We start from the raw sequence: 26,605 nt of genomic DNA, 5'->3' as shown, positions 1-26,605 counted from the left end.
TAGTTTGAGAGAATGGTAAGGCAACCCAAGACAAACTATCAAAAAATAAACCTAAATCACACTAATTTGGGCCTAAGCATTATCATCCAGCCAAGCAACTAACTACACAGTGGTTAGTTGTCAAAAAAATTACGAAACTACGTAAGCAAGATGCTTTTCATAACGTAAGATCACAATCATACTATAAATTTCAAACTATTTTCACTGTCAGTTTTGGAAAACATTTTTTTTTACCGTCACTCCTTCATGAACTCGACCTCTTTACTGTCTATTCTGAATTGGAATGAAATACAAAATTTAAGCCAAGGGCTGGGACCTACGAGGTCATTCAGCGCTGGAATGGATACTGAGAGTAAGAAGGTTTTAAGATGCAACTGGTAGAAAACCTCGCAGTTGCGCTATGAAACAACTGTTAGGAGAGGGTGGAAAGTAAGATGGAAGAAAGAGAATACGAAAGGAGGTACAGTAAAAGGAACGAAAGGGGTTGCATCTAGGGGCCGATGGGACGCTGCAGAGAACCTTAAGTAATGCCTACAGTGCACCGTGTGAGGTGCACTGACGGCACTACACCCGGTGGTGACTCGAGACCAATTTTCAGTCAATTTGGTAAATAGTTTTTTACCGTCTTTTTCTATAAACTCGAACTTTTCAACTGTCTATTCTAAGAAACCCAAATATAAATATCAGTTTTGGTAAACAGTTTTTTACCGTCACTTTTCTTCTTTCATGAACTCGACCTTTTGAACTGTCTATTCTGAGAAACCCAAATATAAATAGATTCAGTTACAAATGACCTGAAGTTTTACGTTTCTTGACGAACAGAGTTGTTAAAAACCTACACCAACAACTTTCCCAAGAGGCAAATTGCGACACTCGATCGTCTATCCGTCGAAAATTAAAAATGAGCTTTCTGAATGTTGCAATAGCAATATCAGGTCCCTCACCGACCCCAGACTGATATCTCTTTGAAAGCAGTCTGACTTTTACAATGGTGAAGGTGCCGCCATTATGGTTCTTGCAAGGGTATATAACTACGACACAATTTTCTCCCAACAAGATGTGTTTTTGAAACGTCAATGGCCCCTTATTTTCAGTGCGAATGTCAAAGTCAAGGCCACAAGGTCACTGACACTGGTGTCATCTGAAACTTTATATTTAGTGATGATTGCGTGCCTAATATGAAGTCTCCGTCTCCCTTCATCCAAAAGTGACTGATAAGTTGAAAGTTGTGTCTTGAATCAACACCATTTGGATCAGAATTGGAATATAAAGTTCAGGCCAAAGGCCAAGCGATGGGACCTATGAGGTCATTCAGCGCTGAAAATGAGGTTGAAACAGCTGTAAGGAGACGGGGGGCGGAGTCAGATGCAAGGAGAATATGAACGGAGGCACAGTGAAAGGAATGAAAGGGGTCGGAGCTAGGGGCCGGAGGGACGCTGCAAAGATCCTTAAGTAATGCCTACAGTGCACCGCGTCAGGTGCACTGCAGGCACTGCCCCTCTGCGAGGAACACTATCTGGACCGGTAAATTCTGTGCACTGTAGACATTACTTAATCCGGACTCTAGCTGCAACCCCTGTCATTCCTTTCACTGTCCCTCCGTTCATATTCTCCTTCCATCTGACTCCCCACCCTCTCCTTACAACTGTTTCAACATCATTTTCAGCGCTGAATGACCTCAGAGGTCCCAGCGCTTGGTCTTCGGCCTAAACTTTATATGCCAATTCTAATCCAAATTTCTCTCTCTCTCTCTCTCTCTCTCTCTCTCTCTCTCTCTCTCTCTCTCTCTCTCTCTCTCTCTCATTTCTTAATAAAAGCAGACGTACGAACGGACAGACAGCCGATGTCCCTTCAAGAACACCAACGCATGAAGGTCTAAGTTGTACTGATTTTGACTGAAACCCCTCCAACTCTGCAGAAGGTGTTGCAACGACGGGGTAAGCCCGACAAACATCAGTACCAAGAGACAGTCCTACCACTTGGTCAGGAGAGAACAAAAAGGAAACAGAGTTTGATCTCTTATGTCCAAAACTTCATGATATCTGAGAGAGAGAGAGAGAGAGAGAGAGAGAGAGAGAGAGAGAGAGAGAGAGAGAATTTTTGGTGATCTACTTCTAACGCATCGCAATTTCATGTTCACGGTGTATAAATAGACCACTTTACACTAATCACACCACAACAATACTGTAGGTACACGTATGTTCTAATGGAATTAAAAATATCAAAGAGAGAGAGAGAGAGAGAGAGAGAGAGAGAGAGAGAGAGAGAGAGAGAGAGAGAGAGAGAGAGAGAAGACCACAACAATAGGTACACGTATATTCTAATGGAAATCAAAATACTCACACAAAAGAGAGAGAGAGAGAGAGAGAGAGAGAGAGAGAGAGAGAGAGAGAGAGAGAGAGAGAGAGAGAGAGAGATCAAAACAACAGGTACACGTATATTTTAATGGAAATCAAAATACTCTGAGAGAGAGAGAGAGAGAGAGAGAGAGAGAGAGAGAGAGAGAGAGAGAGAGAGCGTTGCATGCATGTTCTTTAACGATCCTTCAGCTCTATTTTAACGTACAAGTAGACCTTAAGAGGATTCAAACCTGCGGGATTGCGTCCACAATGGGATCGAAGTGTAATCCACTTTTCTCTCGAATTTTCTCCTGATATTTCAGAATGTTTCTTATGCTCTCTCTCTCTCTCTCTCTCTTTGTACGAGTATTTTGAATGAATTAGAATATAAATTAAAATATTGTTATGCTCTCTCTCTCTCTCTCTTTCTTTGTGTAATTTGGATGCCATTAGAATATACATGTACCTGTTGTTATCTCTCTCTCTCTCTCTCTCTCTGTAAAAATTTTGAATTTTGGACATTAAAATATACGTCACGGCACTGTTTCTTTTTTGTTCTTATGACCAAGTCGTAGGACTGTCTGTTGGTACTGTCTGTCTCTCCATTGCAACACCTAGAACTGGATGGATTTCATTAAAATTAGTACATGTACCTGTTGTTATGCTCTCTCTCTCTCTCTCTCTCTCTCTCTCTCTCTCTCTCTCTCTCTCTCTCACTGCAACGCCAGTTTGAAGTACGAATCAAGCAATAGTTCTCTGTTTAAAAAAAATATGGCATATGAACGTGTGCAGAAAATTCAGCGAGGATATTCAACCAATCGCGGTTAACAAAACGGAAAAACAAGTAAAATATGCGCCGAAGTGTCTTCGGCGCAATCGAGTTTTCTGTACAGCCTCTGGTGGTGCCCTGGCCTATATCGTTGTCAGATGCACGATTACGGCTAACTTTAACCTTAAATAAAATCAAAACTCCTGAGGCTATAGGGCTGCAATTTGGTATGCTTGATGATTGGAGGATGGATGATCAACATACCAATTTGCAGCCCTCTAACCTCAGTAGTTTTTAAGATCTGGGGGATGACAGAAAAAGTGCGGACAGAAAAAAGTGCGGACAAAATGGAGTACGGAAGGACAGACAAAGCCGGCACAATAGTTTTCTTTTGCAGAAAACTAAAACTAAGAACGAAATGTAAACAAACTTTCAGAAACACGCGAATAATACAAACTACCACAAACGCTGAGAAATTAGGTTGAAATCAGGAAGAACCAACTCATTAAACCCTTGGAAATAAAGCGTTTCTCCACCAGACATCAAATCCTCATTTCAGAATCGTCGACAAAGGATGAAAACATTTGAAAACCTCGAAGTCATTCTTCTACACGAAAAAAAAAAAATGTGGACAACAAAAGGAGAACGGAGCCCTCAGGAAATAGTTTGGAAGAAGAAGAAGAAGACGACGAAGAAGAAGGAGGAGAAGAAGAAAGAAAGAGGAGGAATATAACAACTATGAACGTCAGAAAGGTCAGCACACACCAGATGGCTCCTTAGAAGAAAATTAAGACCAACACAATGACCTGGCTGAAAAGAGCTCGCGCTCAACAGGGCCTCAGACAAGGCTGGAGGTATTGCTCGTTCTGTGTATGTATGTATGTATGTATGTATGTATGTATGTATGTATGTATGTATGTATGTATGTATGTATGTATGTATGTATGTATGTATGTACATATTTCTGAATGTATGTATGTATGTATGTATGTATGTATGTATGTATGTATGTATGTATGTATGTATTTCTTATTCATATATGTATGTATTTCTGTATTCATGCATGTATGTATTTCTGTAAGTATGCATTTCTGAATGTGTATGTATGTATGTATGCACTTCTACATGTATGAATGTATGTATGTACAGTATGTATGTGTGTGTATATGTATATAAGTAATATGTATGTGTGTATATGTATAGAAGTAATCAACACACAATCACGTGTGCAACAGATATAAATTTCTGACTTACATTGGGATCGAACCCAGGTCTTTCAATTGAAAGGCAAGGGCACTACTAACTAACTCACACAGGTGGGCGCTACCAACTAAGCTTAGTTGGTAGCGCCCACCCGTGTGAGCTAGTTGGTAGAGCCCTTGCCTTTCAACTGAAAGACCTGGGTTTGATCCCGATGTGAGTCAGAACTTTATGTATGTGGGTATGTCTATATGTATCGCAAACAGAACTAGAATTGACTGATGGAAGAAAGAATAAAACTGAATTGAACTGAATGTAGAATTTAGGCCAAAGGCCATGCGCTGGGACATATGAGATCATTCAGCGCTGAAATGGAAACTGACAGTAAAAAGGTTTGAAAGGAGGAAAAACCTCAACGCAGTTGCACTATGAAACAATCCTTAGGAACAGAGTGAAAAGTAAGATGGAAAAAGAGAATATGAAAGGAGGTGCAGTAAAAAGAAATGAAAGGGGTTGCAGCAAGGGGCCTAAGGGACGCTGCAAACAACCTTTAGCAGTGCCTACAGTGCACCACGTAACGTATGCTGACGGCACTACCCACGCCCCCAAAGGAACAAATGGGACCATTTAGCGTAACTTGAGTACCGAAAAGCGAGAGAATAAATACAAGATACTACAGTGCAAAGCGCAGTTTGTATCGGAGGGCCCAACGCGTTGCTGATGAGCCCCGTCTAGATTTATGAAGTAGCTGATGTTGTGGAAGTTTTTTGCACGAGAGTTCATCCTTGACTTAAAATTATTGGCATTCCGTCGAAATTAAGGCCATTTTCATAAAAGTAATTCTTTACATTTGTAAAGATTTATAACCAAATTTATAACCAAAAAATAAACTTTTCATTGAAATTAATAATAATCATAATAATAATAATAATAATAATAATAATAATAATAATAATAATAATAATTCTTTACATTTTGTATTCTCCGGCCGGCCAATGAAGAATCAGAGGAATTTATTTCTAGTGATAGAAATTCATTTCTCGGTATAATGTGGCTCAGATTCCACATTAAGCTGTAGGTCCCGTTGCTAGGTGACCAACTGGTTCTTAGTCCCGTAAAATAAGTCTAATCCTTCGGGCCAGCCCTAGAAGAGCTGTTAATCAGCTCAGTGGCCTGGTTAAACTAAGGTATACTTAACTTAACCTTACATTTGTAAAGATTTATAGCCAAATTTATAACCAAAAAATACACTTTTCATTGAAATTAATAATAATAATAATAATAATAATAATAATAATAATAATAATAATTGTTTACATTTGTAAAGATTTATACCAAATTTATAACCAAAAAATACACTTTTCATTGAAATTAATATTAATAATAATAATAATAATAATAATAATAATAATAATTAAAATAATAATTAAACGAATTGTTAACTGATTAACGAAGCTGCCTCCTCTTCCTTTAAGGCCACGTAACACCTGTCTGGCCACTTCTTCCCATATTCAATCCTTGAGAATCGAGAATCCTCTATAGATTACCCGTTTCGGCTCCGGAATTCTATTCATGTTTCTGTTTTTCCGACTCTTATAATCTTTACTTGTTTAGGTGGCTAAGTCTAGTGGTATATTATTAAATAAATAAAAGTTAAATACAAAAAAAATTATTAGTTTCTCTACTGTGAGACTGTACTGAACAGTGATTGTACAGAGAGAGAGAGAGAGAGAGAGAGAGAGAGAGAGAGAGAGAGAGAGAGAGAGAGAGAGAGAGAGAGGCACATCTAAAGATAGCAGGATGAAACATTTCTTCTGTAATAAGGTCGACGAATGATGCGTTTCAATGCTTTTCTCTCTCTCTCTCTCTCTCTCTCTCTCTCTCTCTCTCTCTCTCTCTCTCAAACAGACATACGCTTTGAACTGCATCAATCAATCGGTGGTTTCAAATGAGGTTCTAACAGATGGTACTGTGACCTAAATTTACCATAACATGAAATTACATTTGGTGAAAAAAATTAATTCATAACAAACTGGGTCTCTCTCTCTCTCTCTCTCTCTCTCTCTCTCTCTCTCTCTCTCTCTCTCTCTCTCTCTCTCTCTCTTTATACAAATAAATAAATAAATATATATATATATATATATATATATATATATATATATATATATATATATATATATATATATATATATATGTATGTGTGTGTGTGTGTGTGTGATGAGTGAGAGAGAGAGAGAGAGAGAGAGAGAGAGAGAGAGAGAGAGAGAGAGAGAGAGAGAGAGAGAGAGAGAGAGAGAGAGAGAAATTTCTAGTGGTTTACTATGTATCGCAATTTCGTTTTCACGAAGTATAAATATATATACCACTTTACACTAATCAGACCACAACAATAGGTACACGTATATTCTAATACTCACACAAAGAGAGAGAGAGAGAGAGAGAGAGAGAGAGAGAGAGAGAGAGAGAGAGAGAGAGAGAGAGAGAGAGAGAGAGAGAGGATCAATAACTTGCTGGGTTGGCACTAGCCATGCTCCATGGAAACCGTTTTCTTTCTTATGGTTTTCTATGACGGGCGAACGTAAACTATAGAATATGAAACTGTATTGCATTTCAAAGCTGTAATGAGCCTGTATTCCACATGCATTTTGGAATTTGAAATGGAATTTAAAAATTCAGGCAATAGGCCAAGCGCTGAGATCTATGAGGTTACTCAGCGCTCAAAGGGAAAATGATAGTAAAATAGTGAAAGTAGGAAAACATCAGTTGCACCGAAACAATTCTTAGAAGGTAGGAAGTATATACTACCTATATATACATATATATATATATATATATATATATATATATATATATATATATATATATATATATATATATATATATATATATATATATATATATATATATGTATACTGTGTATATATATATATATATATATATATATATATATATATAATATAAACATTAATAATATAAACATTAAGCCTTTTCCTTTACGGGGATTGTTCCAAAATAAGTCATTCCTCCTAAGGGCGAATCGCATATGTATCTCCTGTGAAGAAAACTTCTATAATGCAATATCTAACAAAACCCTACAACACACCTAAATCATTCACTTAACTAATGTCTTGCAAGAGCTTCAGCACTCTCTGGCTACTGAGGCTCTTCTTCCTTTTCAAAACTCCTTCACGCCATGAATTCAGAACTTTTTCTATCTTTCTTTCCTCTTCAGTTATAAACTTTTCTCAGACCTTTTATCTTCTGTTTGTTCCTCAAAACCACGAAATCTGACAAAGAACTGACCTTTCCTTTCACCTGCACAAACTTTTTACCACTTTTACAAATCTCCTGGACACTTACAACCTGTTCAATTCCTCTTGTGCCACATACTCATCTCAAAATCACCAACCATATTTCTTCCAAATGACAAACTGTTTGTCTTCTCCCTTATTTCTTTTATACATAATCAACATCAAAACTTCACTTCCATGACGAAGAACCAGCTCAACAATCCCTTCATACATTCCCACCCATAGACAGTCTCTTCTCAAAATGTTGCATACATGCACACAAATGCACACACACACACCCTGCTACCTGCATTGCTTCCCCTGCTCTGTAAGTCACATCTTCTTTCATCCTACCATTGTCTTTTATTTTTACTACCAAATAACCCTATGAATAAAATGCTTCAATTTTTCACTATCCACATTAACATTCATTGCCACATCTTCCTGGGTTCCATTTACCCACATGACCTTACTTTTCTCTAAAGTCTCCCTCTTTCAAATGCTTTCAAACTATTTTAGTTCCTGCAGTTCCTCTTATCATCAACTAGTACAAAATTTGTCATTAAACCATTCAATGATCTACAATAACAACAAACATCTACCATAAAAATTTTAACTACATACCCGGTTCAAAATCAAGGCTTGATTCACACAACCCACCTTGTCTAAACCCACACTGTTTTTCCTCTACCAATCATTCTGTTATCCATCTAAAAATAATACTTCTTTCCTTGTAATCTAAGCAACAATATGTCCCTGTAACTCCTACAGTCATCTCTAACACCATCACCTTTATACAGTGGAAAAATGATTCCCCTCACTTATTCCTTTTAAAACTTTTCTTCATCTAGCATCTTTAAGCACTTTAATTGCTTCAGGATGCAAACTTTGTCATTACTGCATGAGTACAATTTCTCATAATAAAAAATATTAAGACATAGGTAGCCATAAGTATCCTTTAATATCAAAATAACTTTAAGAACACCCTATACCCAAAGAGAATTTACTTTTAAGTGCATCTGCAGTTTAAACCTATATATAGTCTGATACAAAGGAGACAGGGACTTATCCATTAGGCTTTCAAATGCAAATATTTACACAGTTTATATATATATATATATATATGTGTGTGTGTGTGTGTGTGTGAAATTATTTTATGACAAGTTTGCTAGTCCCTAAGAAGTCATAATGGTACAGGGAAACTAATCCACCATGTCCAAAGGCAGAACTGCACCTAGTAAGGGGTCACAGGCCCCTTGGGGACATAAATATTAGTAAATACCAAAAGGTTGAGGGAACCCTCATGTGCTGTGGGTCACCAAAAGACAGCCGCATCAAGTCTGCGCCTAAAACACAAAACAACGCAAGAGGTGAGAGACAGACAGCTTTCACTAATTCAACACCACTAGAATGTGAATGGCCATTTCCAATCCAAGATGTCAATCTAACTGTCATTCTCACCTGTTCATCAGTATTGGCAAGCTAGAGTTCAAACAAAACACAAGTGCTTGTGCAAGCTTTTAAGTCTTATGTATTTTTGATGCAACAAGAGCATACCCAGAGTGAGTGATTCATGCCTGCCATGTAAATTGGTTTCTTTGTTTTATTATTATTATTATTATTATTATTATTATTATTATTATTATTATTATTATTATTCAGAAGGTGAACCCTATTCATATGGAACGAGCCCACACAGGCCACTGACTTGAAATTCAAGCTTCCAAAGAAAGAAGTAGCAAAAAGTAAAGGGAAATACAGAGCAAAGATGCTATTAGAAACTACAATCACTGAGGTTACTTCAAAAGGCCTCTACAGGAGAGATATATGTCTTATCCATTTTGATATTATCAAAGTAATAATAATAGCAAACAGTGGGCTAAAGTTTTATTTAATCATTTTTTCTGTCTAAGATATGCTGTATGTAGTAGAGTTAATAATATTCTGCACTACATGATAATGCTTAAAGAAATAAAAACAAACAGGCTGGTACATAATGATTACTGAAAAATGATGGTATTAGAAGCAATGAAGATAAAAATCCCATCGTACAATCCATACAAAAAACTACTGATTAGTGATACAAAAACTAATTCATACAAGATCATACATGAAAAAACAAAATTCAATCATCATACCTTCATCCACTTCTTGTAGGACGTATCGCTGACAACTGCACCCTCGGTAAGACTACGACTACAACTGCAGGAAGAAAATACCTTTGCTAATAACAAGGTTAAAAACTAACATTATAAACAAGCTAAACAGTAACGATAAAAATATGAACTAAAACAACAATAATCTTTGAACTTCCTCAGGTCTCTATCATTATTTAGCCTGAGGTTCACTAGAACAAAGCAACAATGAAACAAGCGTGAAATAATACACTCTGGTCTTGTTTTGTGATCTCTTCCATATCTAGTCTCTTTCATATTTTACGGCCATTGTGTGCAAGAGTATTACCGGACACTTTCACAATCCACAAAACTTACTATAATACATTTGAAGTACTTACTGTATATGATACAGTACTGACTTCATAAGCATTTCTCTATACAGTATTACACCACTGTAAACATGTGAATAAGAATTTTTAAAAAAAGTAAATATCTCAAAAAGTTGCATTGCAATAATAATGAGCGCAAACAAAATTCTTATACAGTGTAATGCCATACCATGTAAGGCTACCAAAGGGTAAAGTTGTAATTTACCAAATTTACAACAGCTCATGAAACTAAAAGAAAGACATAAAGCTCCTAGGGCAAGAAAAATACCAATGACTGAATTGTTTCCTGTACTGACGAAGCCACTTTTGCAAAATAAATATCAATGACTGAATTGTTTCCTGTACTGATGAAGCCACTCTTGCAAAATAAACCAAAGAACTTTGAGATCACAAAACAAGTGATCCTCAATTTCTAGTCTTGAGTAAGGGAAAGAGTTTTAGGTTTCTGCTAGTTAGTCTCCCAACCTCATGGCAATCTGCCATAGGGTGAGGATGTCATTACTCTTATGCCATGTGAGCTTAAACCTTAGCCTCTGAAACTGTAGCAATAACATACCTGAAACTTTCAAGAAAACAAAAAATATCAAACACAATCTTAGATTTGTAGATTACCAAACAAAACTTAGAACTGTCAACTGTGCCAAAATGCCCTGGCATTCAACCAAAGGCCTATCATGAATTATGACTAATAAAGTCTGATATAATGCACGAAAGATAAAATGCAAAATTTTCTCTCCTCCATAGGATAAAAGATTATTTGCTAAACCTATATTCATCTGAATGATCAAAACATCAGCCACCTGTAATATCTTCATTATCTTAAAAAAGTCAAAGGGATACCTAAATCAAAGACTGGCTCTGGGAAAATACAACAGCTATTTGTACAACCAGTATTTCATATACATCAAACACAGTAAATAAACATTGATTACTTCTGGCATACAAGCTACATCACTAAAAAACCCTTAGTCATCGCTTACTCTTTTAGGAATAAAACCCCACTTTACATCAACTGCACCTACCAACTGCAAGGCTCACACGAAGAGAATGGGTAGGCTAAGGACAACAATCTACAAAAGCATTTGAATAATAATCAATAATCCTATAGTGAGAAAGAAAACTAATAAAAAAATCAAGGAAATGAATAAGCCTTCACTTTGCTTCACATGCCATTTGGGTATGCTAAAAGCTTTTCTTTTCAGTAGTTAAAATACCCAAAGATAGTTCCAGCTGAGTCTTCCTTGTTAAGAAAAGTTGACAAGTCCTGTAACATTACAGTATACATTCCAACGAAGAATACAAGTTATTTATGACATAAGTACTTTTAGGTTATGAACACAAACAGCAATTGAAAAGAAAAAAATTCACTTGGGAAAATCTAGGGTTCACAAGGAAGTTCATTAAAGACAATGTGACTGTGCTCTGAAATAAATTAGATTTCTACATAACACTGTAGTCTAAAATTTAGAAGTTATCTTTGAAAAATACAAGAAAACTAACTACCTTCTCCTGCCTTATACTATTCTATTTAAAGTATTTCTAACCAAAATTGGACAAGACCTGTTTTCATGTCTTACAAAATGTTTTGCTTAAAAAGTTTTAATTAAAACCAGGTTATCAACAACCTTCAAATGACAAACTACTCTATAAACTCCCGTATATTTTTGTCTTTCCATAAATCTCTTCCCACAAGGATACCACTTACAGTATGCATTATGAGGAGCATTGAGGGTAGTACTTAAAAGGTCCTTTGCTAAATTCTTTTGGCACCCCAACTCAAATTTTCACCCATTCCCTTTCCTCTCTTCCCTCTGATTAAGTTCTTAGTAGAATGGGTTCATGTGACTGTAAAAAAATTTAGTCATTGGTCAGGGGATATACTACCTTATAATAAAAATGACAACTCATAATCCAAATATACCTGAAACCATCATTGCATAAAATGGTAACAATTTAGTAAGTGTACATTAATTTGGTCATCCCTTGGGTTGCATTGCACGTGGATGCTTTTCATGGCATTAAAAGCCTAGGCTAGCCTAGGCCTGCAATTTAACCTCAGCTTCTTAAATATAAACCCTCTAAACTATAAATTTCATTATGCCTTGGCTAACCATCCTGACCTCATTTAACAAACCAACCACAGCCAATCCTATTGGTGTCATGAAAATGAGCTAAACAGCATAAATGTTATATGCTTTGCTCAATGGTGCTTTGCTATGTTAGTACACAGTGTATAAATCTTTCCATCATAGGTGGCAATGCCTATAGTGAACCTTGTACAGCATTTTATAAATTATACCAAAGGTTCTTCTCATCATTCCTTTTACTTATTATCTCGTCATTCTGGTATCCTCCCACCTATCTGCCAAATTTCTTTAACTTTGTGTTGATATAACAATTCATGATTAAACCCTACTGCATTTGAAACCTTGATGCCATGTTTGAACTGTTTTCTTTAGCTTGTATATTGTAATAAACTCATTATACATATCCAGTTTTTCTCCTTGCAAAAATTTTACATAGGCAAGCTAATTATACTTGTAAGGGCTCTGAGGTCCAGCCTGCCAGGGCGCCAGCAACCCTAGGGCCGGCCCTGCTGAATACATTATTGAATTGAATTGAATAAAGAAATTAGACCCAAGGCCAAGCACTGGGACCTATGAGGTTATTCAGCACTAAAATGGAAATTGATAATAAAAGGTTTGAAAGGTTGGTAGATCTAAGTAGTAGCTCTGCAGCGGTGATTTCCTTTCAACTTGACTTTTTTTACAGTTTTTTGTAGCTAATTATAGATTTACCTTCAATTTTTGTCGCACGAATGTAATTAACCTGTAATTAACCCATGAAGTCCATCAAACAAGGGGTTTCCATATGCGATCTTCACGAGACAGAGCACGAGTACGTCTATTTGGAACGGTTCATATCCCGTCCAGCAAGTGCAGTAACTTGTTAACGCATGGGTACCGCCGCCCCAGGGCCAGTACTAAACACGGCGAAGGGACATTCCATTTGGCCGACAACAAACAAATGCACTGCCAGTATCAGAAGCCCTAAAAGTGTAGAAAAAACCAGTTTCCAAGGTAAAAACAGGCGCGGAGCTAATACTTAGAATTACCGAAAGGTGTAACAGGAGGAAAGCAGTTGAAGCTCTACGGATCAAATGTTAGGAGAGGGTGGAAAGTAAGATGGAAGAAAGAGAATATGGAAGGAGGTGCAGTAAAAAGGAACGAAGAAGGTTGCAGCACACTGCAAAGAACCTTGAGTAATGCCTACAGTGCACGGCAAGAGGTGCACTGACGGCACTAACCCCCCCTACGGTTTGCATTACTTTAGGTTAGAATGCCATCTTAACCTGTTAAGCGTCACCCACGTAATAATACGTTTACTGCGATCTACTCGGTAGCGCCTTCAACGGGATATTACGTTCAAGACTTTAACTCTGCTTTTCAAGCTGTCAGCACCGTAATAATACGTTTACTTGTATGGAAAATGTTGAAACATCATTTGCAACACTCTCAGAACACGTAAGCTGTAACTGATGACTTATTTCCTCCCTGGCAACTCTTTTCAGTTGGTCGCTTGATGCCTAGATGACTATTTTTTTTTTCAGTACGCTTGGCGTTTTCAGAGACAACACGACTTTGAGGTCACAAAGAGGATGTCTTCATGAGATAAATCAAATTAATGATGTCTGATACTGAAGACATATTTGATGATGAGAGTTTCTGAATCCTCCATGATGAGGATAAAGAAACAAACTTTGCTTCCAATAGTGAAGATGACTTTACAAGAGAGGAGATCCCTTTACTTTTGTTGCTGATCCCAGCGTGAAATTTTCAGTTGAGGATAAAGAGAATCCATTAGAATTTTTGAGAAATAATTTGATGATGAAATCATTGATTACCTCGTGAAAGAAACAAACAGATTTGCAAATCAGTTTCTAAAGAACGTAGAACATTTGTCTCCACAATCACAGTACATAGATGGATTGTGTGTAGCTTTAGAGATTGGCAGAATAATATGAACACTTTTCATTCAGTATTTTGTAGTCTTATAAATAAAATAATAGTAATGCTTTAATAAAATTCTATCTAACTATATCAATTATAAGAAAAATCAATATTAACTTGAAAAACTATCATCAGTGATATGACCGCTAATTGCAAGAAAAAGCGTGACGGTACGTTAGCGGCGAGCTCATCCGGGGGGGACGCTTAACAGGTTAAGATGGCTAGATTTCGACGAAGTATAAAAAGAGTGATTTTACAATGGGTATAGCCATATTCATACTCAATTTAAAAAGTGGCTAGCCTAGCTAAAGTAGAACAGTCAGATTCCTTCAGCATGACAGTTAAAGCAAAATTAATGCTTATTCTATCTGTATATCAGTATGAAACATTTCCGGTAATGCTATAATATGGACGAAATTGCGAGACGGAGCAATCCTTCACAGCAGTTTTGAGCGGCCTTCGCACCACAGCCCAAAGGCATTATGAATATGCGCCCATACAAAGCCCTATCACCGTAATAATTTACTAATATTTCAACATCTTAACATTTGCTACGAATCTTACAAGTTCATCTCTCATACTTACGTGACAAGCAGTCTTCAAATTAAATTGTTTACGCAATCGGCACACCTTTGTGGGTGGTCGAACACAGGTGTAAACAAAAGAAATGTATTGCCACATTCGAGACTGACTGCTAAGTAAAGCAAAATTCAGCCCCTTCGTTCCTATTCTTATATGACGTGGTAGATGTTATGTTTTGCTTACATAACTTACATTTTCCTTTTTATGATATTATTAAGTACATATTTTAATCGATATACATAAAAACAAACTGTCAAAATATCAATTTACCGTCGGAGGAGACACAACAGGTGTGAGTAAAATCTGGCAACACTATAATTGGTTTGCGCACAGGTTAACTCATTTTGAAATGACTGTCTCAGACGGAAGACATTTCGAAATTAAACCTCATTTTATTCACGCCGCTGTTTGATGAAAGGTAGATGATTAGATGAGTCCAGTCTTTAGAACAGATAAATGTTTAACTTTGCCTCTCTTCTCTATAGTTTTTTTTTTTATTGATCGATATGGAAATTTGGGTCTGAGGAAGTTTACTTAGCGAACTGAAGGGTTAATGAGGTTCTTCCATGGGAATGCGTGGGTATTCTAAAATAATCGCTTTATTAAAAAATATAATTTATTCAATCAAGACCATAGATGAAAACAATAAAGGGGAAAAGAAGGTCTGGATTACCAAGCAAAATAACACTTGATTGAGGCACACACAAATCGAGTACTTCAGATTTTTGTCCAGTGCCAGATCTACATGATAAAGTAAACAGCCCCACAGAAAGGAAGTTAAACAATTAACTTTTTTTTTTTAAATCACATACACACATATAGCCCAAGGATCTCTCTCAAGCAGTGGCAATGAAAGTTATTACATTTGGAGATGGTGTGCATGGATAAACATCCCTCCACACAATACAGGAAGAAAGATTATCTCTATAAAAAACCGAAATAAATTCTGGAAATCAAAGCAGCAAGACTAAAATGGAAAGGAGTAGTAGAAAAAGTAGGAAACCTGTTACATTTTGTGTATTGGAAAGAAACAAAAACCTGCTACTAAGATGGAGGAAAGTATATCTATTGTGGATAATATTTTATAAAAGTAATTAGTGAATATTTTCAAGGTAACAGTGTAAAAAGATAGTAGAAAATATAGAATGTGGTTTATAATAGTGGTTCAGCACTTATTGGCATCAGAAAATAGAAAATCAAAATCAAAACCAAAAGATAGACCACAGTTCATGAGAGCTAAGAAGAGATTTTTGTTTAATTAAATAAAAGATGTGTGTATATTAAATGGAAGAAAGAACTTTACCATGAAAGGTCCGTGTGGACGTAAGGTTGTCAATCTAAACCAACCAACCATCTTTGGCTACTGAAAAAAATTGATTGAAAAAAGTTTATCTTAAAGCATTGCAGTGGGCAACAAAATTTGTATCATACGAGTATAAGGCACTAAGAGACGGGCAACAGCAAAAGGCGTTAAATACAAAAAGCAAATTAGAGAGAAAGATATTGAAGAAGAGATATACAGTAGAACCAGAAACGAACATCATGTAAACCAATAAGCAATAATGGAACAAAAGCTACTTACAAATAATTTTATTCAATCAAGGAAAGATAAAAGGAACCATGCTCATCTGTCACATGAGAAAAAAAAGAGAGAGAAAGGCACAAATAAGAGCTGCCACCTGTCATATCAGAAAAGAATGAAATCAAGAGGAGAAAGTGACAGCAGAACAAGAGAGAGAGAGAGAGAGAGAGAGAGAGAGAGAGAGAGAGAGAGAGAGAGAGAGAGAGAGATTGGGTGTGCCGTTACATAACCAATAATCTCCTCCATCAAGGAAATCACATCGCTGACAGAATTCTCGCCTACTACTACTACAACCACAACGCCGTTTCAGTGACTGGCATTTTAGAAGGAGAACGAAAATTTCATTCAACCAAAATGGTAAGATCTCGCCTGTCCGTTTTCATACTTTGAGAATAATTGCTTCACATTTCAGTTCATATGTTAGCCATTCAAATAATGCAGCTAAAGAACAAGTTTTATCCCTATGTACCTTTGCCTTTGTCATAGGTTAAGCTCAGGTTAGGGTAACGTCACCGGTAGACTTTCATATTTAGTTAAACAACGTTTAAAGCTAGTTTTTCCAGTCATTGCGTAGGTTTTAAATCCACCCAGTCTTTTGGTTTTATCCAGAAACATAACTGTGCCTTGAAATTTTGGAAAAAGGCCTGGCTTAGCGTAGAATGCAGAGTAAGGGGTCACTAGCCTAGGCTAGTTACTTCATTAAGGGGCTCGAGGTTGGGGGAGACTCCCCCCCCTTCCTGGTCAAGTTAGGGCTCGGTATCCTAGGTTAGGTTAGGTTAATGTAAGTCTGGTCAGGTCATATTCAGAATAAATGAATCAGGTGTTGTGTTATACGTGATGTATTGATTAGGCTGGGCGAGGACTGTAGGGTAGTGCTAAGCCGGCTGTCCGCGGTGAGCAAGACTATGGCAGATGACGTTCTATAGAACTTTATCTGCTGAACAAGAATTTGAACTTTTTTGTCCCTCGCTGTAATTAAGCTGTAAATTATCTTAAGTATATCTTAGTTTAACCAGACCACTGAGCTGATTAACAGCTCTCCTAGGGCTGGCCTGAAGGATTAGATTTATTTTACATGGCTAAGAACCAACTGGTTACCTAGCAACGGGACCTACAGTTTATTATGGAATCCAAACCATATTATACCGAGAAATGAATTTCTATCACCAGAAATAAATTCCTCAAATTCTTCATTGGCCAGTCGGAGAGTTGAATGCCTATAGGGCCAAAGCCCCCACATTACATTGCATGAGCACTAAGTGAAGGGAGGGTTACTGGGTCTGATTTTAAGCTGGCTGTAAATATCCTGTGCCAAAATGGCAGTTTTGGTTTATTTTTGGTCAGCGAGCTATGGAAATATGCAATTCTGCCCTTCTACTAAAACTATGCAATTAGCCTACTTGGTGGGAAAATTTAATGACAAATATTTTCTTTAAGTTTTAATTGAACCCTGGTTTCATATAATAATCATAGATTGGTGTGAAACCTCCAGCCAAGCAAGACTACTAATGGTAAATTTGGTTAGGATAGTTTTTGTTTGCAAGGGTTAGGTCAGGAGCATTATTAGGCCATTATGTGGAAGCCAGCTCTCATTAAATTTTCCCATCAAGCAGAACTATAGTGCAGTTCCAGTAAAAGGGCAGAATTGCATATTTCTACAAATCGCCGACCAAAAGTACTTCAAAACTTGCTACAGGGCGTCCCCAAGTTACAGCGTCACCGACTTTCGGCGCTCTGATCTTGCGGCACTTTTTCCAGTACATTTATCAAGAATAGGAATCTCGTTATGGTGCCATTAAGGCCGCTTACAACAAGAACAGGTATCTAGTTACAGTAAGCACTGTTAAAGTGCTGTTAACAGTGCTTGCGGTGCCTGTTTATTATTAAGCACCAATTACGGCGCTCTGCTGGAACGGAACCCCCACCTTAAGTCGAGGACTGCCTGTATTTTGTTGTAGGCTGTTTACGGCCAGCTTAAAGGCTGATCCAAGACATATTTGAAGAGGATACAATAGTACCACATGTTGGGATGATGACGGCTTAGCCTACAGGCAGTTTACAGTAGTACTGTAATAGTAGTTCTAAGTTTGTCTTTGTTGATTTAAGTGCTGCTTGCACATTTTTTTTTTTTTTTGCTTTATGCTTCACATGCTAGATGTATATTTATTGTTGTAAAATTTTTGGCAAAAATCTTATCCTTCTTATAAGTAGCCTATACCTGGACTGCAGAGGCTCAGGTGATCGCGGCATTTTTTTTTTTTTTTTAATTGAAAGTGACAAGAAAGGTATTCATTTGGGATGAATCTTACCTACTGTTAAAGATAGCCTATATCTCCACGTCAATAGGTGAGTCGGCATTCAAACAAAAGATTGAATGGCTGCCAAATAGTATCCAAATAGTAAATTTTATTATGAAAATTTATATATACTGTATCATGATAGGTATCAATGAACCAAGGAATTGTATTTTTCAAGCCCCCATTTGTTCTTTCTTCTTTGCAGAGCATTCTGAGTTATAATGGTGGTTGTGTTGTGGCCATGAGGGGAAAGAATTGTGCAGCCATAGCCTGTGACCTTCGGTTCGGTATACAAGGACAAACTATTTCCACGGATTTCGAGGTTAGTTAGTTTAAGTTATTAAACTTGAGGATGTTTTGGTCTTGCTGTTGATGGAACATGGAACATTGCAATAATGCCTTCAGTGCTGTTAGTAGAAATATATAAAGAAACTGGAACATTTGAAATGAACCTGGATAAGACCCATAGGAATGTAGGAAAAAAATTTACATACTTTACGTACTTAGATATTCAACTGCAGAAAACCATTTGTCCTTAATTGTGCATTTCTTTTACCCTTAGTTTTTTTAATATCAGATTATTACTAGATTTTGAAACAATTACAACAAAAAGAATGAGAAAGCATGTTTTTAATGTAGTTGACCTTTAAAATTAATATGGTTTACAGTATAATAAAAGTAGGTACAGATCTTTGGCTCACAAGTGCACATATTGGGTCTGTCATTTGGCTTTTTTTTTTTTTTAAGATGGAACTTGATAGCATGAATGTCAACTCCTGCTTTGAAATTGTTTGTACTTTTAATTCAAGATATTTTCAGTTTTTTAGGTTCATAATAAAGTATGCAATATTTTTGCAATTTTGCTCTTTGTAAACAGAAAGTGTTTGAAGTGGGACCAAATTTGTACATTGGATTGCCAGGATTGGCAACCGACACCCAGACTGTGTTGCAGAGACTCAAGTTTCGCATCAAGATGTATGAAATGAGGTAGGGGAACTTTTCTTCCTAGGAGTACTCCTTTAAGTAACTAAAAAACTGAATGTTTAGTTCTAAACCTGCTCTAGAAAAATGGGTATGTTATTTAGAGGCTGTAAGTGTTTTCATCCCAGTTACTGAAGCTTTACTGTCACCTGATTGATCTCTGCTAGGAATATTTCTCCTCACATTTATGGTATTCAATCATTTATCTTCCTTGCTCAGATTGAATCCAAAGCAATTCATATCATTGACCTTATTTTACCTCTTTTCTTGGCTCTCTGTATGCGTGCCGCAATGCAGTTTGTTTGCCTTTCTCCTGTGAGTACAGTGTACTATTTTCTTCACTTCTGCAGAGCATTAAGGGAAGAGTTCCCTTTCTTCTCATAACAGGCAGCAGGCCACCTCTTCCACAGTTAGACCTTTTATTCTGAACTATTGTTGACCAGGATTATAGGAAATGAGGATTTGGACAAAGCAGCAGCATGTACTATGATTTATCTAATACTGTGTAGTAGTTGTTGTTCTTCACAACTACAATAATAATGACCAGACCAAACTTATAAATAACAATGAAAGCCATACAGGAACAGGTATATTGTATTTGACAAGATTCTTAGCGCACACAGCTTCACCCTAAGCCTCATTTCCTTTCATACCTCTGTAGGCAGGGATCCTTCATGCATTAGTTTAATGGAATGAAAAGCCTAATACTGTGGGAATAAATTGAAGCATATTTAACCAATTGTAAGGTAATGCATTCTTAATTTCAAAAAGAATGTTATAGTTAAGCAGTTTTTCCTTTCTGTGAATAGGTCACTCCCATTCGATCCATGGATATTTTATGAATATCCCATGTGATATGTGTAACCCAAAATTAACAGTGAAAACGATGTTTTATTTGATTGGCCAGATTTCAATCAAATGTAATTTTGGATAGGAAACAAATTCATTTGAAATTTTTTTCAGAATCTTCACATTTTCAGGGTATATATATTTTTTTCCAAAGAAGGTCTTAATTCACTAGATGAGATATCAATATATAACTGCAAAAGTTTAACGGCTGGATTTCCAGCTCGCTGAAAGTTAATCCCATATGTAAAGACCTCAGGTTTGTATGTCAGGAAAAATACAAATTATTGTAAAAATTTGTCATTTTATTAATATCTTTATACAGTATAGAGTGACACATGGGCTTTGCAAATGCCTTTACATCTCTCAGTTGAGACACCCTTTTAAAATTTTCAGGACTAATAATTACCACCCTTTTGTGCTGTACAGTCAGTGGTGTAATGGGAACTTGCAAGTGCTGTAAATGAAGAATTTGTGTGAGACATTGAAACTAATTATAAAGCCCTCTTTCAGAGAGGGTCGCCGTGTGAAACCCAAAACCTTGATGGCTATGGTACAAAATATGCTCTACGAGAGAAGATTTGGTCCATATTTTATTGAGCCTGTCATTGCAGCTGTGGATCCAGCAACTAAAGAACCATACATTTGTGCCCTTGATCTGATTGGGTGTGAATGTGAACCAGAAGATTTTGTTGTGGCAGGAACCTGCTCAGAATCCCTTTATGGTATGTTGTTTATTCTTTGTTTAAAATAAAAGGGCAGTGTACTTGGGTAGTTAAGCTGCAGTAACGAGCATTACTCAGAGGGCTTTGATTTTTCATAAAAAAAATTCTATACCATGAATTATGTGTGATAGAATAAGTTATTCCAGACCTGTCTGTCAAGAACATTGTCATCTGAATATGCAAGGATAACAGATGGTGATGCTCCTGGTACTGATATAATTTTTCAACTGCAATACTTGCTTTATAAGTTCAGATTTTGTTAGCACAAGGTTATAAGATTGTGTAGTATGTAAAATATTGTTAGATACCTAAGCAATCAGCTGCAAGAATGTCACACACAGTATATTTTGGAGCTCATTGCAATATTCATTACACACTAATATCTTAAACAGGATAACCCATACTGTATTTAGAAGTTGATGGTATAAACCATATGTATCTTGTACAGGTCAGCTCATGCTTGTAAGTTTTATAAATAACAATACAGTATTGGAATTTACTCGGTTGGACTTGCTTTTGTCCCAGCCCGAGAAGAACCCTAAAAGAGTTCAGAGGTCTGGTTAAACAAATCATTTATAACTAACTGGACATGCTTTTGATGCTGAAGGGTTCTAGAGAGAAAATTTGGTGAACTTCGATGAGGTTCTTGTTAATTTTCCATAAATAGTATTTTATATTGCGTTATTGGATGCAGTGGACATGTAGCTCACATTTTACACTTCGTTTACAGGCATGTGTGAAACAGCTTGGCGCGAAGACATGGGACCAGATGAGCTATTTGAGTGCATCAGTCAGTCCATGCTTGATGCAGCCGATCGGGATGCTTTGTCTGGTTGGGGTTCTGTTGTTCATGTCATGTAAGTACTGTGCTGCAAGTGGAATAAGAAAATGTTTCTTTGTGCGTTACATATAAATAGTACATACAAAATTTTTTTTGTGTTACATATACATAGTACATACAGATGTTTCAGAATAACTTATATTAAAAATTGCCATCAGGGCTTCCTGGTTGTTTATTCTTTAGTGAGAGATTGTTTTATTAAGTAATGCTCGGCTAACATGCAGTTTTATGGAATTTAAATCGTGTATAGTGTACGGAGTTATCACAGTGCTTTTTCTTCATTTTTTTTTCCACGAGATAGGTTTGATATTGCTGATCCTCTTATTATTTTAGACTTTTGAGTACAGAATGATCATTAATCTTAGCAAGTAAGTTAACTGGATGAAGAATTCCAGATTGGTAGAGAGGGTAGATTACCAAAGCATCTACATAAATGTCATATTTACAGTCTCCTTACTCATTGTCTGACAGTTGAAGGACAAACCTATGAGAGCCCTATATTCAGCAATTTGTGTGATTATTGTTCTCAAGAATATTAATAATTATGTAACCTGGAGAGTGAAGTATGAACGTGTAAAATTGCCTCAAGGAGAATGGCAGAGAGTCTGCATGCTAATACTGGTCTGTCAGTACTCCAGAACAGTCTGGTTCAGCATATGTTGTCTTCTTTCATGCAGGTTCAGAACCTACCCATACTCAAGATGATAAAGACTGACTTTCATAAGATTTTCATACACAGCTGTATCAATAAATATTGAAGGTTATTATCCATCTTTTACAAAATCTGATGATATAGGATGTTTCAAAGATTAAATGGTTTTTTCTTTTACTTGCAGTGAACAAGATAAAGTGACCACACGTTACCTCAAGTGCAGATACGACTAACAGTTGTATGTTCAGCTATGGGAGAGGAAGGGCTTATTATTTCCAGGTTTTCTTATCCTTATTACCGAAGTTTTTGCCAAGTGATGTCCTTTTTTTGCACTTTATGTTTGCATAGTATAACTGAATAGTGTTATTCACACAATAAATGAAAAGATACTCTTCAATTGATACTTAGTAAAAGCTGTATCATTAACATATTAAATGTCTTCTTTAATACTTGTTTATGTACCATTTGTTTCTCAAATCATAATAAGCAGACAAAAGTTTATATTAATGGGTTTAAATAAAAAAATTCATAAGCTAAATTGTGGCTTTTGTTGTGCTAAACTTAGTGAAGCTCCATACTGTCTACAGAGGTAACAAGTTGCATGCTATATCAACATTCTTATACTAAACCTACCACTAACTTAAGCTTTAGTTGCATATATTTCTAATAATGTAAGGTACTCACTTCAGCTGTTTCATCCAGAGGCAAGAAAAATTACAAATATTGATGAGGAAACAAAACAAAATATCACAAGTTATGCTTTAAACAAATAGCTAAAACTCCTATTGCCTAAAATTTCATTTTTTTGCTTCTGCATTAACATTTATAACTTTGCTATGGCTCTGGTTGAACTCAAGTGAATAGAGCAACCTACAATCTTATGAGTATTTTGCAACTGTTGACTCAAATTGTTATTGTTAGTTGATATAGCTTGAGACTTGCATAAAAGGAGGTAAGTTTTACTAGGCTTCACACAACCCATGCTGACTGGCACAGTAATAGCCTAGTACCATGTAGTTCCCTGTTAGCATCACGACTCATTTTATTGTTAGTGAAAATCTTGATGAAAGCACTTTATCATCATTAACATTATGATGTCAGTTTTTCCCTCTGTGTTTAGACATGGACTAAGTTCTCTCCACTGCCTTCTGTCTTGAGCACTTAATTTCTGAACCCCTATTATGTCCAGATCTTCATGCATCCCCTTTTGCCCTGACTTTCAGGGCCTTCCTAATAGGTCTTCATCTTTCTATTGACATACCTAAGGTTTTTCAAAGCAACTGTTCCCCATCCTTTCTCATCTTGGGTCATCTCAATTTTGACTTCTATTTTTTAGTCTGTAACAACCAAAGTGCGAGATGCACTGGAATACTCCTTTCGTGAAAGCAAAGGTTCATATCCCCACAGAAACAAATAAGACTTAAACTCATATGTGAGTACAAAACATCGTATCTGTCAAGGCTAATGTTTAATTAAAATGGTTTAAAATCTACAATAGGATTGCTCTGTGACTAGATGTTAAACTTCAAGTACAGTAAGTACAAAGATATATTGGTTAACAATGTCTTCTGAGTTTTATACATGTTTTCTCTTTTAAAGCTTGATTTATCCTCAGATGAAAAATGCTAAATGCACAAATGTCATATCATGTGAATATGATAACTAGTGTGATCCTAATAATATGCAACAAGTAACAACCCTTAAAATATATTTCATATTAGTTCCTAAATTTAACTGTACATGGTGTAAGCTACAATACAATATTTGGGAGTGTATATATCCATATACACACACCAGAATCTTAAAAGACACATTATGGTTATTTACATTATTACCGAATAGTGTATTGCTCATGAAAGATATGAAATCAATATGGAAGAAGATTAATTTGATTATGTACAATGTATATACATACAATCTCATAAATGCATGCATGGTAGTTACTTCGTGAATGTCAATAGCATTTTGAAATTAAGGCAGAAAATTTTACAAATGGGTGATGATAATTGACTACTGTCTTCACACATACTGTACTTAGCTGATTTTCAGTCTTTACAAAGTTACAGCACATTCCCTCCACCCTTCAAGAGAATGAGTATACCTGAAGTGTAAAATGACCACCAAGCAACAGACTTCCAAAACGAAACACTTAATGCATTCTTACAGATTTTTCCAGTGGGGATTGTGGACTAACAGTACATCATGGGAGGAAAAGTTCACACTGGAAATGCCTCCTTAGCTTTATACAGTAAAATTCTTTCTTTAAAATACAAAAGAAAACGTGTATGGGTTTAACTGAAAGTGCAAAAATAAAGCTCACTACTTCCTTAGCATATACATTGTTTCCAGCAAGCTATTAGATATTTAGGTAGCACAGTATTTAGTCTGCTTGAGTAAGTATACTCAACAGTGTGTTAAACAAAGATGCTCACAACCTTGGGTTGATTGTTTGAACTTCTAAAGGACTGGCCTAAGGAAGTTATTTGTAATAAATTTATATGCCTGAGTAAATAAATGTTGCAAATGTACCTGCAGTAGAAGTACTATTAAAGAATACTACAGTAACAAGAGTTAATTTTTTAAATCAAAGTTACCATTGCAAAAGGGCTTCCCAATCATTAGAAGAACTAAAATAGATGCATGCTGGTACAGTATAATGGTGGGTACTTGTATTTTGCACAAATCCAGTAAAATCAGCAAAGAGAAAGGGTTGATACATCTTCAACCTTCACAATAATCACACTGAAAGATACAGTTTCATCATAATACAACCAAAGGGAAAACCTTAATGCCATCTTCAGTTTACTTAATACAACATGGATAACAAAGGAGGAAGTATGAGTTTTCATTGTCTGCCAGTATTTTGTGTACTAAATCATACTTTAGAAATCCTGCACTGTGAATCTGAACTAAAGATTTTACCCATATGCAGTGTATTTAATTAAAATGAGCAAAAAAAAAGAGGCTTTGAAACCTTGTATCCCCATGCCCTGGTTTCTCCCAGTAAGGTTATGCAGAACCATGGGTAATAATAATAGTACAATTTATATAAAAATAACAAACATAAGAAGCTGGATGTCAAAAGGTTGCATATTCGACACTACTTGGTCAGTTTTCACATCAATACACAAGTAATTAGTAAAGTTTTGTTTGGAGTGATTAGAAATTGAGAGTCCTGAGGTTTATATAAGTTAACCCTTTTTTTGGGGACGTAGGAGGGGAAAGCAATGAGATCCTGATCACATATCTGGAACAGTGATTTCCTCAACAGCTTTAAATATAAGTCCAGAAATATCACCAGCCAGGGGGAGAGGCATTTGCATTGTGTATTACTTTTATCACCATAAGGGAAGATACATTTTAGTGTCTTGCCATTCCACTCTTGTGAATATTTGGGGTTTCTGTCTTCACTTTTCATCTGCTCCCTTTGGTCTTATCATGTCTAGCTGTTCAGTTTCTTCAACTCTTGTCTTGTTCTAGTTTTCTCCTTAAGAACACATAGTCAGCCATATGTGATCAAGTGATTTGTGGTCGTTTCTTTAAATCTTCAGCTGAAAACCCTTATGAAAAGAGTCAACAGATTATAAACCCAAGAGGGCTCCACAGGGAAATCAGCCTGAAGAGAGAGACAAGTAACAGGAAAAAGTGATAACTAAATATAACTAAATAAAGATAAGGGAATAGAAAATAAAACTGATACACTTGAGATTTAGATGCCGGCAGAGAGCAGGAATGAATTTGCTCCTCACTGAAATATTTGGAGATCAGAAGATTCCACAACTGCACTAGGCAAACTATTCCATATTTTAGTTGTAGCCAAGATAAAACTAGCAAGCTAACCATTATTAAACCTGAAACTAGACAAGAAACACTATTTGCAGCAGCAGCCTACCTAGTGTTGCGAGTAAAACAAGCTAGGTCAGGTAAAGAAGAGTCCGAGAGGTTGTTTGTCAGCTAGTATAAACATAAGAACTCACTTTTTACA

At 36.2% G+C, this 26,605-nt stretch overlaps 3 protein-coding genes across 3 annotated transcripts in view; 1 reads left to right on the top strand and 2 right to left on the bottom strand.

Annotated features, from left to right (window-relative positions):
* disp (dispatched) overlaps positions 1–14,804 on the bottom strand; it is a 139,337-nt gene extending 124,533 nt beyond the window's left edge. Inside the window, exons 1-2 of the mRNA XM_067109816.1 lie at positions 14,700–14,804; positions 9,737–9,800 (exon numbers count right to left, since the gene is read on the bottom strand). The gene's annotated coding sequence lies outside the window, so the exon portion shown is untranslated. The remainder of the gene's footprint in view (positions 1–9,736; positions 9,801–14,699) is intronic.
* A 1,699-nt stretch (positions 14,805–16,503) lies between these two features.
* Prosbeta3 (proteasome subunit beta type-3) lies at positions 16,504–23,067 on the top strand. The gene is made up of 6 exons (XM_067109815.1): positions 16,504–16,635; positions 18,781–18,897; positions 19,453–19,562; positions 20,916–21,127; positions 21,858–21,984; positions 22,805–23,067. Exons 1-6 carry the CDS (start codon positions 16,633–16,635, stop codon positions 22,851–22,853), a joined length of 618 nt encoding a protein of 205 aa, XP_066965916.1. The 5' UTR covers positions 16,504–16,632; the 3' UTR covers positions 22,854–23,067.
* A 1,006-nt stretch (positions 23,068–24,073) lies between these two features.
* The window catches only part of LOC136842457 (uncharacterized), a 30,163-nt gene continuing 27,631 nt past the window's right edge, over positions 24,074–26,605 (bottom strand). Inside the window, exon 12 of the mRNA XM_067109814.1 lies at positions 24,074–25,362. Within this exon, the coding sequence (XP_066965915.1) occupies positions 25,342–25,362 (21 nt within the window). The 3' untranslated portion in view covers positions 24,074–25,341. The remainder of the gene's footprint in view (positions 25,363–26,605) is intronic.

This window comes from Macrobrachium rosenbergii, chromosome 10, assembly GCF_040412425.1.
Source record: "Macrobrachium rosenbergii isolate ZJJX-2024 chromosome 10, ASM4041242v1, whole genome shotgun sequence".
Taxonomy (NCBI): Eukaryota; Metazoa; Arthropoda; class Malacostraca; order Decapoda; family Palaemonidae; genus Macrobrachium; species Macrobrachium rosenbergii.
The sequence above is the reverse complement of the archived record's forward strand: the minus strand, read 5'-3'. Positions and strand labels throughout refer to the sequence as shown.

What these genes read in the sequence shown, in the direction of transcription:
- Prosbeta3 (XM_067109815.1), top strand. An exon ending in CTGCTCAGAATCCCTTTATG is followed by an intron (nt 21,128 to 21,857) that starts GTATGTTGTTTA and finishes CTTCGTTTACAG; the next exon opens with GCATGTGTGAAACAGCTTGG. An exon ending in GGTTCTGTTGTTCATGTCAT is followed by an intron (nt 21,985 to 22,804) that starts GTAAGTACTGTG and finishes TTTTACTTGCAG; the next exon opens with TGAACAAGATAAAGTGACCA.